At 41.7% G+C, this 16727-nt stretch overlaps 1 protein-coding gene across 1 annotated transcript; it reads right to left on the bottom strand.

Annotated features, from left to right (window-relative positions):
• Nucleotides 1–4453: 4453 nt before the first annotated feature.
• RBM48 (RNA binding motif protein 48) lies at nt 4454–16516 on the bottom strand. Its single transcript, XM_049785350.1, has 5 exons — nt 16404–16516; nt 14176–14366; nt 11460–11605; nt 8617–9185; nt 4454–4798 (listed from the first exon to the last, which is right to left on the bottom strand). Exons 1-5 carry the CDS (start codon nt 16512–16514, stop codon nt 4712–4714), a joined length of 1104 nt encoding a protein of 367 aa, XP_049641307.1. The 5' UTR covers nt 16515–16516; the 3' UTR covers nt 4454–4711.
• Between the last annotated feature and the right edge of the window lie 211 nt (nt 16517–16727).

Raw genomic sequence — 16727 nt, 5'->3', positions numbered from 1 at the left:
ATAATATTTGTCATTGGCTTGTGGTAGATGGCCTTGACTATATTGAAATAAGTTCCTTCAATTCTCATTTTGAAATTTTTTTTTATCAAAAACGGGTGTTGCAGGGCCAGAGAGATAGCACAGTGGTAAGGCATTTGCCTTAGACGCAGGCCAGTGGTTCGAGTCCCAGCATACCATATGGTCCCCCGAACCTGCCAGGAACGATTTCTGAGCATGGAGCCAGGAGTAACCCCTGAGCACTGCCAGGTGTGACTCAAAAACCAAAACAAAAAAACAAAACAAAACAAAAAAATGGGTGTTGGACCTTATCGAATGTTTTCTCTGCATCTATTGATATGATATGTTTTTTACTTTTCTTTTTGTTGATATGGTATATTATGTTGATTGTATGTATGTTATGTATTTGTATGTATGTCAAACCATCCTTGCATTCCTGGAATGAACCCTACTTGGTCAAGGTGTATTACCTTCTTTTTTTTTTGTTTTTTTTTGTTTTTTTGTTTTTTGGGCCACACCCAGTAACGCTCAGGGGTTACTCCTGGCTATGTGCTCAGAAGTTGCTCCTGGCTTGGGGGACCATATGGGACGCCGGGGGATCGAACTGTGGTCCGTCCAAGGCTACGCAGGCAAGGCAGGCACCTTACCTCTTGCGCCACCGCCCGGCCCTTGTATTACCTTCTTTATGAGGCACTGGATCCTATTTGCCAGGATTTTGTTGAGAATCTTTTCATCTGTGTTTATCAGGAATATTGGTTTGTGGTTTGGTTTGGTTTTTGTTTGTTTTTCAGCATCTCTATTTTTGGTGTTTGCTTCATAAAAACTATTTGGGAGTGTTCCTGTTTCTTCAATTTCACGAAAGAGTCTGAAAAGGATTAGTAATAGCTCCTCTTGAAAGGTTTGAAAGAATTAGTTAGTGAATTATCTGGATTTGGGCTTTTATTTTGGGGAAGACTTTTGGTTACCATTTTAATTTCCTCAGTAGTAATGGGTGAGACATCAGTTCTTGATGATGTGATTGATGCAAGAAGAACAGATTACAGGGCACACACAGAAGGAGTTTGAGGAAGTGACTGGGCAGGGATGTGACCCTTTGCTTGCTCCCTCAGGTCACTTCAGGGAACAGAGTTGGTGAAGCAGACTGTCACCTGTGCCTGTCAATAATAAGGGTTGGAGGGACAAGGACAGCTCTTTGATAGGTTAATAAGAGGACCATGTGTTTTGAATGACAGAGGCCCAAATACCACATGGTTCCTTAAACATTGCGAAGTGTGGCCACGAGCGTAGCCAGTAGTGGTCCCTTAATACCATTAAATGTGGCCCCCAAAATTAAAATTAATAATAATAATATATAAAAGTATCCCCCCCCCAAAAAAAAAAACAAGAACCAGCTTTGAAAAAGAGTGACCTTGGAAAAAAAGTAAGAGTGACCTGGTAGAAGGAACACAGAGGCAAGAGGATAAGGCAAGGACATGAAGGAGACCAGGACATGGGATCTACACACAATCTCTTCTGTATCACCAGGTGCCAATAACAAATCTTGACTATAACTAGTACTACTGACTAAATCAGTCTTTCATAAGCTTTTCCTTTGGTCAGTTAATTTGTTAAAGTGGTTCATAGAACTAGCAAATACTTACTCTTAGTTTGCAACATTATTGGCCATATTATAAAATTATATGGTTAGGAAAGTTATATGGAAGAAGTTATGTGGAAATGCATATAGAACTTCAATTGCTCTGTCACCTTTTGTGTTCCAGAAGGTCCCTTCTCAATTCTCAATCCAGAAGATCACTTTGAAAATTTATGAGGCTTTATCACTTAACGTGATTCCAAGTATTGCTAACACAATTTCCAACCCCTTCTTATGAGATTGGGGGATGGAGCTAAAAGTTGAAACATTCCAATTCTGGCTTGATGATTCTAGTAAAGAGTACTCATTCAACACTCTAAAATGGCAGTACCTGACAATGCTTAGGGGACCATATGGATGCTGGGAATCAAACCCAGGTAGGCCACATGCAAGGCAAGGCAAGGTGCTTTACCTACTGTACTATCTCCCTGGCCTTCTAATGTGCTTTTTAAGATAAGTATGTGACCCTCCCAGGGTAAAACCAAAAGATACAGAACATATGAACAGATAGATCACTTACTATGAAGAAAATGGTAATCAAAAATCTCCTGAAAAATAAAGGTCTAAGCCTGGATGGGTTCACTATTCATCCCTGAGAATGCAAGGATGAATGACATATGTAAGTCAGTCAGTGTTGTTCCATCAGCACAAAGAAAAAATTATTTTATCACCAATGAAGTCATTAATATCGTGGCAGAAGGTTTAGTAAGCTCTTGTTATATGTCCAGTCTGTTAAATTGAAGTGTTCCTTTAGGGATGAAAGCATCTACTTCTTAGGGTTCAAACTTCAACCCTAATTCAGCACCAGGTAGCCCAGATAATCTCTAGTACTGTAGAGTCTGAGAATTCATAGGTCCCTGCAACAAACCACAGGCTGGTTGGGCAAGAATCATCAGTAGAGACCCCAGACCCGAGCAACACTAGACCATTATCCCCAATAAAACCAACCAGAGAAAGTTGGCTTTGTGATGGTGGAAGTGTTACTGTCACACCTAACAGTGTTCAAGATTTACTTCCTGCTCTAGGCTCAGATGTCACTCCTGGTGGTACTCAGGGGACTATACTGAGTACAAAGAAATCGGTGTCAGCTGGGTGGCAAGGCAAGCTCCTTACCTTGTTCTCTCTCTCTAACCCAAATGATTTTTTACTTGATCAAACATTTTGTTCTAGGCACATGGTGCCCACATGCACATGCCATCTGCATTTCTCCCTTGAAATGTGGACTCTCCTTTCATGTTGGGTTGTGTACTGGGCTCACTCCTTTTTGTTTGTTTTTGTGCCACAACCAGCAGTGTTCAAAGGTTACTCCTGGCTCTGTATACAGGAACTCTTCCTGTTGGGTGTGGGAAACCTTATGGGATGCCAGAAATTGAACTAGGGTCAGCCACATGCGAAGCATACACCCTATCCACTGTATTATCTCTCTGATCCAAGGCAGAATTCTTTTGATACTGGTAAAAGATTATCAAATAATTTTATCAAAACTAATTTATGGGGCCAGAGAGATAGCAGGAGGTAAGGCATTTGCTTTGCATGCAGAAGGTCAGTGGTTCAAATCCTGGCATCCCATATGGTCCCCTGAACCTGCCAAGAGCGATTTCTGAGCCTAGAGCTAGGAGTAACCCCTAAACGCTGCCGGATGTGACCCAAAAACCAAAACAAACAAAAAAGAAAACAAATCAACAAAAAGACACAAAACAAAACAAAACGAAAAAAAACAAAAAACTAATTTATAAGGAGGCAAAGCTAAGCAAAGATGGAAGTCTCTGTCAGTGGCCACTTAATGCCAGCCCACAGAGTTGTGATCTTAGATCATCACTGAAGATGAACTTTATTAGATATGTCTACATTCAGGCCATTAGACAAGCAGTCCTTAAAGATAGGAATAAAAGAAAAATCAGGCATCATCCAGAAAATAACCTCTTATGTTATTTTAATCAGTTAGAAGAAAAGTGGCCACACTTGGATTTCTGGTTATATGACTCAATATCAGAAAAAAAAAAAAAACACACACACACACACACACAAAAAAAAACACGAGTGTGCTGAAAGCAGTGGTGGAAGTCTTGTACTTACAAATATCAGTTTCTACAGCATAGCTATCTCTCCGGTCCCAAGTTAATTCTTTTCTAAGAAGAATTAACTTCTTTGGGGCTGGAGTGATAGAACAATGGTATATTATTTCCCTTGCACATGGCTGACTTGGATTTGATTGCTGGTTACCATATGGTCCGTCAAGTCCACCGGGAGTGATTGATGACTGACCAGAGCCAAGAATAATGCCTGAACACCACAAGGTGTAGTCTAAAAGCAAAACAAACAAACATAAATTCTTACAGAATCATATGAGTATCTAATCTCAGCTTTGTTTTAATAGATCATCTAAAAAAATATTGGGGGATAGGCTTTTGGGCATCTAGTGGTCAGAGAGTACTCCTGGCTCTGCACTCAAGAATTAATCCTCATGGTGCTCAAGAGAGCAGATATAATGCTGGGGTTAGAACCTAAGTTGGCCAAGTGCAAGGCAAGTGCCATACCCACTGTGCAATCTCTCTGGACCCACGATTGTTAATTTTCACTCAATACCTGTATTAGATCAGAAAGAGAGTTTATTTATTTATTTGTTGGTTTTAGGGACACACCCAGCAGCGCTCAGGGGTCACTCCTGGCTCTATGCTCAGAAATCGCTCCTAACAGGCTCGGGGGACCATGTGGGATGCCGGGATTTGAACCACCGTCCTTCTGCATGCAAGGCAAACACTTTACCTTGATGCTATCTCTCTGGCCCCAGAAAGAGAGTTTAGGGTCTATTTTCTGTATACTACAAAGTTTCCTTTTTTGCTACAGTTAAGTTACATATTGTTATTGTAACATGAGAGGTGGTAAAGTTCTGATAAATTTAAGTGTGGATCAAGTAAAACATAATTAACACTAATCTTAAACTGTATTAGATAAATAGTTTGAATAAAAGTACAAAGTGGAGTACATTAGAAAATGATAGCTTTAAGCCTACAAGAATTATAATAATAGGCTAATAAAAATAAATGGCTCCTTAGAAAATATGAACTTGCTGTTGATAATCTATATTCTTCTTCTTTGTTTCGGTGGATGATTTAAATGCACATCTTTCAGCTTGTCCTCTGGAGGATTTGACATGGTTGAAATGACCTGATTTGAAAAAAGAAAAACATCCAAACTTAGTTTTTATAGTATAGGGCCAAACCAAATATTGGAAGAGGCAAAGTTTAGGACTGGGAGTTCAATCTTTGTAATCATATTCCAGGAAGAACTAGCCCAAAGTATGGTCCAAAATCCCTAGCATGAGCAAAGTTTTCTGTCCGAACACTGATGACTGTAAAATCTGTTTCTGTTATTCTTGTTTGAAGGCTACGCCTAGTGCAATGCTTCTCAATTATTTTCTGTCATGCCCTCCTAGGAAGAAGAAACCATTTTTCCTGCCCCCGCGCGACTGTAAGCAGTATCTTTATTAAAAAAAAAAACTTTAACCTGTAAAACAAAAATCTATAAAATAATTTGAGTTGATTTTTGAATCAGAGGTGATGTCTGGATTAACGACTACAATGAGCACATTTTGCAATGCATAGCTTTTCGAAGCGGGTTTTGAAGCAGGACACAGCAACTCTCAGCTCCAGAGAAGTACAGAGACATACACACGGGGCTTGGCTTGTTAGGACAGTGTTTGCCGAGGTCAAACGCGCACCCCTTTATGGAGCCTCACAACCCCCGAGGGGCGTGCCTTACTATATATATATATTGGTTTTTGGGCCACACCTGGCGGTGCTCAGGGGTTACTCCTGGCTGTCTGCTCAGAAATAGCTCCTGGCAGGCACAGGGGACCATATGGGACACCGGGATTCGAACCAACCACCTTTGGTCCTGGATTGGCTGCTTGCAAGGCAAACGCCGCTGTGCTATCTCTCCGGGCCCGTGCCTTACTATTTAAGAAGCATTGGCTTGGTGGTCAGGGATCATTCTGGCAATGCTCTGCGATGACCTAGGGTTGGCCACATGCAAGGCAGGTGCCTTAAGCCCTGTATACTCTCTCTGGCTCTAATTGTAAAATTTCCAAAGCTATTTAACAAGAAAGACAACACCAACAATGGAGAGAAGAACCGGAGCCAATAGCACAGTGGCTACAGTGCTTGCTTTGAACATGGCCAAACTGGTTTGAGTCCCTGGCATCCCATATGATTCCCTGATTCACACAGGAGTGATTTCTGAGTGTAGAGCCAATTTCTTATTTTTTTTTAATTTTTTTATTTAAACAAATTTATTACATACATGATTGTGTTTGGGTTTCAGTCATGTAAAGAACACCACCCATCACCAGTGCAACATTCCCATCACCAATGTTCCAAATCTCCCTCCTCCCCACCCAACCCCTGCCAGTACTCTAGACAGGCTTTCTATTTCCCTCGTACATTCTCCTTATTAGGATAGTTCGAAACTTAGTTATTTCTCTAACTAAACTCATCCCTGTTTGTGGTGAGCTTCATGAGGTGAGCTGTAACTTCCAGGTAGAGCCAATTTCTGAGCATTGGTGGGTGAGGACAGAAAATCTAAAATACAAAACAATACAAACAACACCCCCCAAAAAAAGAAACCCAATGGGGAAAGGAAAGTAAACATTCTCTATTCTCTTCAAAATTCCTTTATATAGGGCCCGGAGAGATAGCACAGTGGCGTTTGCCTTGCAAGCAGCCGATCCAGGACCAAAGGTGGTTGTTTCGAATCCCAGTGTCCCATATGGTCCCACGTGCCTGCCAGGAGCTATTTCTGAGCAGACAGTCAGGAGAAACCCCTGAGCACCGCTGGGTGTGGCCCCAAAACCAAAAAAAAAAAATTTCCTTTTTATATCTGATGTTACTTCTTATTTTATAGATACAGAAACTATGGCTAAGTATCATGGGATAAAAGGAAAATCAGCTGTCAGATAAAGAGTGGAGAGCAAATTAAAGCAGGAAAAGGTAAAGTCTTTAAAACAGAAATATATACAACTGTAATATAATAAGAATTTCTCTTTCTTGTTTCCCTAGGATTTAGACCAAAAACTTGTATAACATATTAATCTCCACTGAGATATGAACCTGTGTTTCTGCCTTAGTTCAGTTCAGTTCAAGAAGGGTTCCAGCACAAATAAAAATTTTCAATGGAAAGCTTCAGTGTAGAAATTTTGTCCATGTTGTTTTTTTTTTTTTTTTGTGATTTTTGGGTCACACCCGGCAGTGCTCAGGGGTTATTCCTGGCTCCATGCTCAGAAATTGCTCCTGGCAGGCACGGGGGACCATATGGGGTGCTGGGATTTGAACTGATGACCTTCTGCATGAAAGGCAAACGCCTTACCTCCATGCTATCTCTCCGGCCCCCGTTGGTTGTTTTTTGAGGGGGTGGAGGGCAATACCTGATGTACTAAGGGGTTACTCCTGGTTCTGCACTCAATAACCACTTCTGGTAGGCCTTAGAGGACCATAAGGGATGCCAAAGGTTGTACCTGGTTCCATGTAATGCCAGGCAAGTGTCCTACCTGCTGTACTACTGCTCTGGCCCTACCCATGGTTTGCATTATTATACAATGATCCATCTTAATGAGAATGATACTGAAGTAAAAATATCATGCATCAAAGAAAAGGTTCTTGACCTTCCTTACATTGCAATACTGTGAAAAGCACTTTTTACACCTCAGTTAAAATATAAGAGAATGTTATCTTTCCTGTATGCTTTACAAAGCCTTGCTCCAAAATGTTTCTTTTCATTAAACTTGAAAACTAGCGATTATATAAATATTGTAAAAATATTATTATACTGTAGTACAATCAGGTTCTAATCAATATAATTTTACCCCCAAAATGCAAAAAAAATCCCATATATATATATATATATATATATATATATAGTTTTACATTTGAAATACAGATCTTTCAACCTAATCTCACTTTCTCCAATAAAGCATTTTTGTTTGAGGAGTAATTCTGAATCAAAAAGAAATATAATAATTCTCTTTCAATTCACTAGTTGTCTATTCTGCTCATATCTGAACTCTCTAGACTGCTTTTTGTTTTGTTCATAGACCACTCCTCACTGTGCTCAAGATTTGCTGCTGGCTCTATGCTCAGGGATCACTCCTGGTAAGCTCAGGATCATAGTTGTGCCTGGGATCAAACCTGGGTCTGCCACAAGGTAGGGTAGTACTCTAATTCTCTGTACTAACACTTTGGCACCATTTCTAGAGTCTTTTTTTTATATATATATTTTTTATTTAAGTAACATGATCATAGTTGGGTTACAGTCATAAACAGAACACCCCCCCTTCACCAGTGTAAATTACCCCTTCCCCCCTTCCCGTCCCCTGCCTGTATTTGAGACAGGCATTCTACTACAGTTATTTGTTTTCAAGTTCAGTAAGTTGTATTTTTTTTCCTTAAAGGGTAAGAGTAAAAAAATATAGTAAAGATGTGATAGTGGCAATCGCCGTTGTTTGCATAGGTCCAGAAAAATGGGGACAATGGAAAAAAATCCTTGACCTGATTACAAAATTCCTCACCCCAGAAGTTTATTGGCATAAGGACCGACTCTGGGCTCCAGGCATACCAGTCTGTCCAACCCGAGTCATTCTCCGTGGTCCCGGTGAAACTTTTTCACACTTTAGCTATTGTTGCTATCAGATTCTTATATTTAAAGACTCTAGAATCTTTTTAAAGGTGTATGCTAAGTGCTAGGTGCCACTCCATTAAGGAGGATTTATCTGACTGAAATTAGTTTTTATTTTTTTAATTGTCTTTTATATATTCATTGTTTAAAACAAGCATTCGTGGTATCAAAGCAAATTTCCATTTCAAATTCAAGTTTAACAATAGAGAAAACACTAGAAACTAAAACTGAAAAAAAAAAGGGCAACATTAAAATTCTCTACTTAGCTATCTGACCTCTTACCAAATTATTTCATAGGCTTAAAAAAATTACCATACCTTTTTCAATTTATTTCGAATTAAATTTGCTGTTGTATTCAATGAGTCGTCATGAAGATCCACTTTAGGGATAGTCGGTAATTGGGGTCCAATCATAACCTCATTACTATCAGTGCTAGTTTCAAAATAAGCTCCAAGTCTGCGATCATCTTCCCTTCTCCTTTTCCGCTCCTGCAGTTGTGTGGTCCTAGGCATAAACCTGCCCACTGCCTCTGAGGGAGGAGCAGCATCCTTCTGTGAACTCAGACAGGCCACTGACATGGCACAGGGTTTCTTCTGCATTCTCTGCACAGAGTCAATGTGATTACAAGGTGCCACTGACCTACCACACTTTCCACCGTCCTGGGAGGACTCCGGTGCTCGGTTCATATGCTCCGTTGTTGAACACTTGCACTTTGAAGAGAAGTAACATAAAGGCAGTTCACAAGAATATGGAAAGCAAGGAGTTGAGTTCCCAGAAACGTTTGAAGTTGCTGCACGAGATCCAGATATGTCTGCTAGTAAGTCCTGTGTAGAAACTCTTGTGTCTTTAAGCTCTGTAACCAGTTTCTTCCTTGTCACATAATAATCTTCACAACATAAAAGGTGAGGGAAACAGATAGGGCTCACTTATTTTCAATGCACACAAATTCAATTTACAACATTAACAACTGTGACACTGAATTTTTTTCTTGTGCAGTTACTACATTCATGAGGTCCCAAAACTGAAGTGATAAAAAGATGAGGCCAGGGCCCGGAGAGATAGCACAGCGGCGTTTGCCTTGCAAGCAGCCGATCCAGGACCAAAGGTGGTTGGTTTGAATCCCGGTGTCCCATATCGTCCCTCGTGCCTGCCAGGAGCTATTTCTGAGCAGACAGCCAGGAGTAACCCCTGAGCATCGCCAGGTGTGCCCCTCCCAAACCCCTCCCCCCAAAAAAGATGAGGCCAGATAGATAGTACAGTGGGGGGGGGGCGCACTGCACTTGCCTTATCTGTGGATGACACAGGAATAATCCAGAGAACCAAAGGGTTTGCCCAAACCTCAATCCTCATCCCCCTCAAAAAAGTGAGAAAAGGGTGCCTCAGTAACAGGCTTTGCTCTTTATTTGTTCTTTACAGGCCTGGTTTTCACTGCTGTGAGTAAGCAATTTGTCTGGTTTTTTTTTTTTTTTTTTTTTGTCTACACATGTTCATGCTCAGAGTCACCACTGTATTGGTGCTTGGGGAAGGGGCATGCAGTGCTGGGGATGAAACTTAGACTTCTCACATGCACAGCATTTGACTTAGCCCTATGAGCTAGCTCTCTGGCCCAGTAATCTCTATTTTATCACTTCCTGCTACCAGATAGCCCTATATTTCTCCTGTAATAACTACTTCTGGAATGTACCTTTTGATTTCTACATAACTACACTGGCAGGCTACATACAAGGAAACGGCCTAAACCCCTGTACTATCTTTCTTTTTTTTTTTTTTTTTTTTTTTTTTTGGTTTTTGGGCCACACCCGGTAACGCTCAGGGGTTACTCCTGGCTATGTGCTCAGAAGTTGCTCCTGGCTTGGGGGACCATATGGGACACCGGGGGATCGAACCTCGGTCCGTCCAAGGCTAGCGCAGGCAAGGCAGGCACCTTACCTTTAGCGCCACCGCCCGGTCCCCTGTACTATCTTTCTAACCCTACTGCTTGCTATAGAAATATTCTGCTCAATGGGACTACATACAATTGAGAAGCTTCTCCATTTCAAAAGATGACTAGGATACAAAGACTACCTACAGAATGGGAGAAACTATTCACACAATACTCATCTGAAAAAGGGTTAACAGCTAAGATATCTAAGGGACTGGCAGTACTTAAGAAGAAAAAAAACCCATCTAACCCTATCAAAAATGTAAAGAAAAAATGAACAGACATTTCCACAAAAGAGAAATACAGCTAGCAAAAAGGCACATAGAAAAATGCTTTACATAACTAATTATCAGGGAGATGCAAATTAAAACAACAATGAGGTACCATCTCAAGCCACAGAGCCTGGCACACATCACAAAGAACAAAAACTACCAGTGCTGGCACGTCTGGTTCAGCCTTTATTGAAAACATTTTGGAGATTCCCCCCAAAAACTGAAAATTGAGCTCATATGATCCAGCAAAACGACACCTAGGGATATACCCTTGGAACACAAAAATACAATACAAAGGGGCTGGAGAGATAGCATGGAAGTAAAGCATTTGCCTTGCATGCAGAAGAACAATGGTTCGAATCCCGGTATCCCATATGGTCCCCTGAGCCTGCCAGGAGCGGTTTCTGAGCATAGAGCCAGGAGTAAACCCTGAGTACTGCTGGGTGTGACCCAAAAACCAAAAACAAACAAACAAAAAAATACAAAAATATGCTACCCACTGTACTAGCGCTCTGGTCCAAGCCCCATTTTTTTTTTTTAATCAGGGAATACAAGACCCTTCATACTTTATTTCTTTTCTACTTCTAACCTTACATGTACTGAAGTCCCTTTGTCTACTACTATGTATCCTGTACTACTTGTCCTTTCTTGGAACATGCAATGCTCATTTATTCCTCTGACTCTTAAACATTTTACCTGGCCTACTCTTCCAACTCCATCTTTCCCCTTCTGTGAAGTATCTACTAATCCATTAAAACTCAGTAACCTGCCACATTCTAAGTCCTCACACCAATTATCTCCTCCTTCCCATCCCAGATTATGTGAAAGCCTGCACAGAATATAGCTAACAGGTACTAAAAAGTTTATCATTTATTTGCCTCTCTTCCCATTACAGTTAAAACACTGCAATCAGATGCCATCTAAAGGCTTGACACATTCAAGGTATTTAATAATAGGCTTTTCATACCTTTATTTTCGGTAACTCTTGCAATATATGACTTCCTCTCTCTTAATTTTTTTCGAGTTTCTTCCACTGTCTCAAATTCTGGAGCATAGCATACATGAAGCAATCCACCAAAGAAACTCTGTTCATCCATTTTTCTTTTGGCTGCCCTAAAGAAAGATATAACAGCATGACTTATTAATTTAGATTTACTTGGAATTAAAGTGTTAAGTAGCATACAGAGCTTTGATGGATACACACAATGATGCTCAGGGGACCATAGGGGATACTGGGAATTGAGCCCTCCTGGCTATGTGCAAGGCAAGCAAGTGTCCTAGCTACTACACTATTATAGCAGCCAAAAATATTATAGATTCTGAGTTGTCATCTATATATATTCAGATACCCTTTAATTACCTTGTGATCTTGCAAGTACACAATCTGTAAATTCTCCTGTTAAAGTGCTTGAGATGAAGTCATACCCAATTCAACCTTTGAAGAACAATGGGCTCCATTTCTAAACCATTTTTTGTGCAGGGACTGAACTTAAGGTCACAACAAACCTAAGAGAAATTTTCGATAGCAGAGCTACATCTCTGGCCCCTAATGTGCTCTTGTAATGACACTAATACACGGTAAAATTAGCAACTGGGGAAATATGGATTTCTAATTAATCAACTTGAAAATAAGAGAATGGAATTCATTTACAAAGTACTTTCTAAATATCCATGACTGGCTATGCCACATTGCAATAAGTATTTATTTCTGTATCAGCTAAGATTTACTGAGATTTAACTGTATCTCTGGCAGTGTCCTGAATGCTTAGCTTGAAATGGCACTTTATAGCAACCTTATAATGCTAATGAGACAGGAAATTATGTAACTTGGTCACATTAACATGGCTTGTAGAGTGAACATGACCAAGTTATATTAAAATTCATATATTAAATTTCTTTTTTCTTTTTTGTTTTTTTGGGCCACACCTGTTTGATGCTCAGGGGTTACTCCTGGCTAAGTGCTCAAAAATTGCCCCTGGCTTGGGGGAACCATATGGGACACCGGGGAATTGAACCACAGTCCTTCCTTGGCTAGCACTTGCAAGGCAGACACCTTACCTCTAGCGCCACCTCTCTGGCCCCCATATATTAAATTTCATGGCTTACTATACTAGGTGTTGTGGGAGATGCAAAAAACTACAAAATATGCTGTCCTCACCATAAGGAGATGGTAAGTTGGTTAGAAAAATAGGTCTCATATAAGAGCAATCTGAGAACATAATAATCTATAGAATCAACTGCTTCTATGGCACACTGAAAATACTACTTGCATAAAGAAAAAAAAATCTAAAAATATTTTTGGTACTTTTAGAGGGCATATTTCATGGTGCTGGGGGACTACTTTGAGCTCAGTTCTCCCAGTGATGCTTGGGAAATAGGCATCAGAGATCAAACCTGGTGACCCACATGAAAAGCATGCAATTAGTCCTTTAAGCCCTCTCAGTCCTAAGAATACAAACATATGTATATTTTTGATATATGTTTAAATATATGTATCTAAATACATATTTTAGATACATATTTATATGTTAAATATGTTTTTCTCTATACATGATGAACCTATGAGGAAATAAAATAAAAGTAGGATTCAACATAAGAGTAGCTAAGATTTAGAGAGATAGTACTGTGGATATGGCACTTGATGCAGCTGATCTGGGATTAATCCCTAGCACCTCAACATGGTCCCCTGAATCTGAGGAGTGATCTCAGTGTACAGAACAAAGAATAAGCCCTAAACACAGTCAAATGTGGATCAAAACAAAATCAAAAGGTTGAAAGAGATGGGATCAATTCACATAATGCATAACTACTTTAATAGGTAAGGCTTTCAGCAATCTGACCACGAGACATCATGTTATAGCAGGTATGAGCTCATTTAATCTGCACCACCTTAAGAAAGAGGTTCTTCCACAGTGACTAAAAAGAAGAAAGGAAAAAGGGTAGAGAGAAAGAGGAAGGAAAGGAGAGAGGTGAGAGAAAAGGAGAGAGAGAGACAGAGAGAGAATACTGTCTGCCATAAATGCAGGTTGGAGTTAGTGTAGGTATGGGAGGGGAACAAATGGTAGAAAATGATCACTGCTTAATTGTACACTGTTGGAACACTGTACGACTGAAATGCAACATTCAACAACTTTTTAACTGTACCTTATGGGGATTCAATTTAAACGAACTGTTTCTAAATCCTTCCTCTGTCTAAAAAAAGAAAGAAGTTCTTTGGGTTTTACATGATAAGAAAAACAGGTGAAATGAGTGAAATATGATTAAGGCCACATTGATAAGCAGTGGAACAAGAACACATACTCCAAAACCAACTTTTAGTCTACCAATCACACAACAGGAAGTTAAGCATGAGAATGACTTGGTGGGGATAATTTTATTAACACCAACATTTAAGACTGAAAGAAGGGGCCAGAGAGATAGCATGGAGGTAAAGCGTTTGCCTTGCATGCAGAAGGTCAGTGGTTCGAATTCCGGCATCCTATGTGGTCTCCCGAATCTGCCAGGAGCCATTTCTAAGCATAGAGCCAGGAGTAACCCCTGAGTGCTGCTGGGTGTGACACCCCCCCCCCCAAAAAAAAAAAGACTGAAAGAAGATATAGGATAATTCAGTATAAGGGAAACCTGAGTCAAAATGATAGCAATGGGAATGGTGAAAAGCAGATTCTGCCTCACTTGCATATTACCTTGCACTTTGCAAATTCACAAATTTAATAAGGTAAACTTCTGTAAAGTCTTCTGCTGGATACTCATCTAGAGCGTTATACTGTTCAATTGCACCATACAGAGCAAATCTTTCAACCAATTCCTTCATTGCTCCCACTGCAGGCACTCCTTGTATTAATAAGTATCGGGATTCCAGATTGATTGTATATACCTGAAAGAAATATGGAGACATTGAAAGTACTTAAGAAGGGCCGGAGAGATAGCATGGAGGTAAGGCATTTGCCTTTCATGCAGAAGGTCATCAGTTCGAATCCCGGCATCCCATATGGTCCCCTGTGCCTGCCAGGAGCAATCTCCTCGGGAGCCTCCCTTGTACGCGCCTAGCTTAGGTTAGATCCCTGGCATCCCATATGGTCCCCAAGCACTGCTTGGGTGACAGAGTTACTAGGGTTACTGAGTGCAAAGACAGAAGTTACTCCCGATCCTCTCCAGCTGTGGCCCGAAAACCAAAATACAAAACCAATGTTGGAACCATATAATTCTGTTTTCAGTGGTTCAAACAGAAATAATTTTAAAACTGCCCCTTTCTCTCTATAAAGAATAATTCACCCGCTAATGCATGTAAAAGGTTATTTTCCAAAGACAAGTTTGTATTTTTTTTTTTTTTGGTTTTTCAGGCCACACCTGTTAGATGCTCAGGGGTTACTCCTGGCTACGCGCTCAGAAATTGCCCCTGGCTTGGGGGGACCATATGGGACACCAGGGGATCGAACTGGGGTCCTTTCCTTGGCTAGTGCTTGCAAGGCAGACACCTTACCTCTAGCGCCACCTCACCGGCCCCCCAAAGACAAGTTTTCCAGGTTAGTTTAGCACAGTACTTTTCAAATAGTGGGCACACCCCCCAGGGGGGGGTGAAAGGCTCTGTAAAGGGGGGGCACGTTTGACCTCGGCAAACACTGTCATAACAAGCCAAGCCCCGTGTTTATATCTCTGTATGTCTCTGGAGCTGAGAGCTGCTTTGTCCTACTTCCAACCCCGCTTCGAAAGCCATGCATTGCAAAATGTGCTCATGGTAGCCATTAATCCAGACATCACCCCTGATTAAAAACTCAGCTCAAACTATTTTATATATTTTTATTTTGCAGGTTAAAGTTTTTTAAATAAAGATACTATTTACAGTTGCGCGGGGGGGCATAAAATTTTTTTCTTCTTCCTGGGGGAGCATGACAGAAAATAATTGAGAAGCACTGGTTTAGCAGAAGTTACTAGGTAGAGCCAACTAGTAATTGCTTACCTTGCAGGAGGCACTTTCGGGAACACATAAGATACAATTAGCAACCTGATTTTGGGGTACCAGGATCCCTCATGCTCATCTCCAAAGACAGGGATGTTCTAAGCAGCAACCTGATTTTGGGTCCTGGGGATCTTGGTACCTGAGTACCAGGATCCCTCATGCTCATCTCCAAAGACAGGGACGTTCCAGGCAGCAACCTGATTTTGGGTCCTGGGGATCTTGGTACCCGAGGACCAGGATCCCTCATGCTCATCTCCAAAGACAGGGACGCTCCAGGCAGCAACCTGTTTTTGGGTCCTGGGGATCTTGGTACCTGAGGACCAGGATCCCTCATGCTCATCTCCAAAGACAGGGACGTTCCAGGCAGCAACCTGATTTTGGGACATGAGAATCTTGGTACCTGAGGACCAGGATCCCTCATGCTCATCTCCAAAGACAGGGATGCTCCAGGCAGCAACCTGATTTTGGGTCCTGGGAATCTTGGTACCTGAGGACCAGGATCCCTCATGCTCATCTCCAAAGACAGGGATGCTCCAGGCAGCAACCTGATTTTGGGTCCTGGGGATCTTGGTACCTGAGGACCAGGATCCCTCATGCTCATGTCCAAAGACAGGGATGCTCCAGGCAGCAACCTGATTTTGGGTCCTGGGAATCTTGGTACCTGAGTACCAGGATCCCTCATGCTCATCTCCAAAGACAGGGACGTTCCAGGCAGCAACCTGATTTGCTCATCTCCAAAGACAGGGACGCTCCAGGCAGCAACCTGATTTTGGGTCCTGGGACTCTTGGTACTTGAGGACCAGGATCCCTCTTCCTCATCTCCAAAAACAAGGATGCTCCAGCAGCCTTACCAAACCCAAACCTGTGTTTAGTTTAGCTCGGCTGGATATGTAGAGCTGAGAGCGTCCAACAAAGCTGTCTCGAGAGTTGCGAGCGAGACCCAAGCCACTTTACCTTGACTGCGCGAGGCCGGCGCCCCTCCCGATACTTGGCCCGTGTGTCACAGACGGCCTTTTGGACATGGTGGCTCAGGACATCAACAACTTCCTTAGTGGTGGACGCCATCTTGCCGGCCTGGGCCCGGGCCCCGAGTGACAACTTCCGCCACACTTGGTTCAATTAGGGAGCGGCCTAGGGCAAGGCGTGCGAGGATTGGCTAGAGAATCGGCCAGCCCTTTGCACACAATGGAGTCGGCGACCCCTAGCGGCACGGAGGACCGAAATCTCGCAGGTCCCGCCCACTACAGGTGATAGCCCCGCGGAGAGGGGGCGTGGCCG

This window comes from Suncus etruscus, chromosome 13 (genome assembly GCF_024139225.1).
Source record: "Suncus etruscus isolate mSunEtr1 chromosome 13, mSunEtr1.pri.cur, whole genome shotgun sequence".
NCBI classification, from domain to species: domain Eukaryota; kingdom Metazoa; phylum Chordata; class Mammalia; order Eulipotyphla; family Soricidae; genus Suncus; species Suncus etruscus.
This window is presented reverse-complemented; position numbering and strand designations above follow the sequence as displayed.

Coding starts and splice junctions, on each gene's coding strand:
- RBM48 (XM_049785350.1), bottom strand. CDS start 16,514: ATGGCGTCCACCACTAAGGAAGTTGTTGATGTCCTGAGCCACCATGTC. Junction 11,606..14,175: donor GTGAATTTGCAAAGTGCAAG/GTAATATGCAAG, acceptor ATCTTTCTTTAG/GGCAGCCAAAAGAAAAATGG. Junction 9,186..11,459: donor AAGAGTTACCGAAAATAAAG/GTATGAAAAGCC, acceptor TATGTTGTGAAG/ATTATTATGTGACAAGGAAG.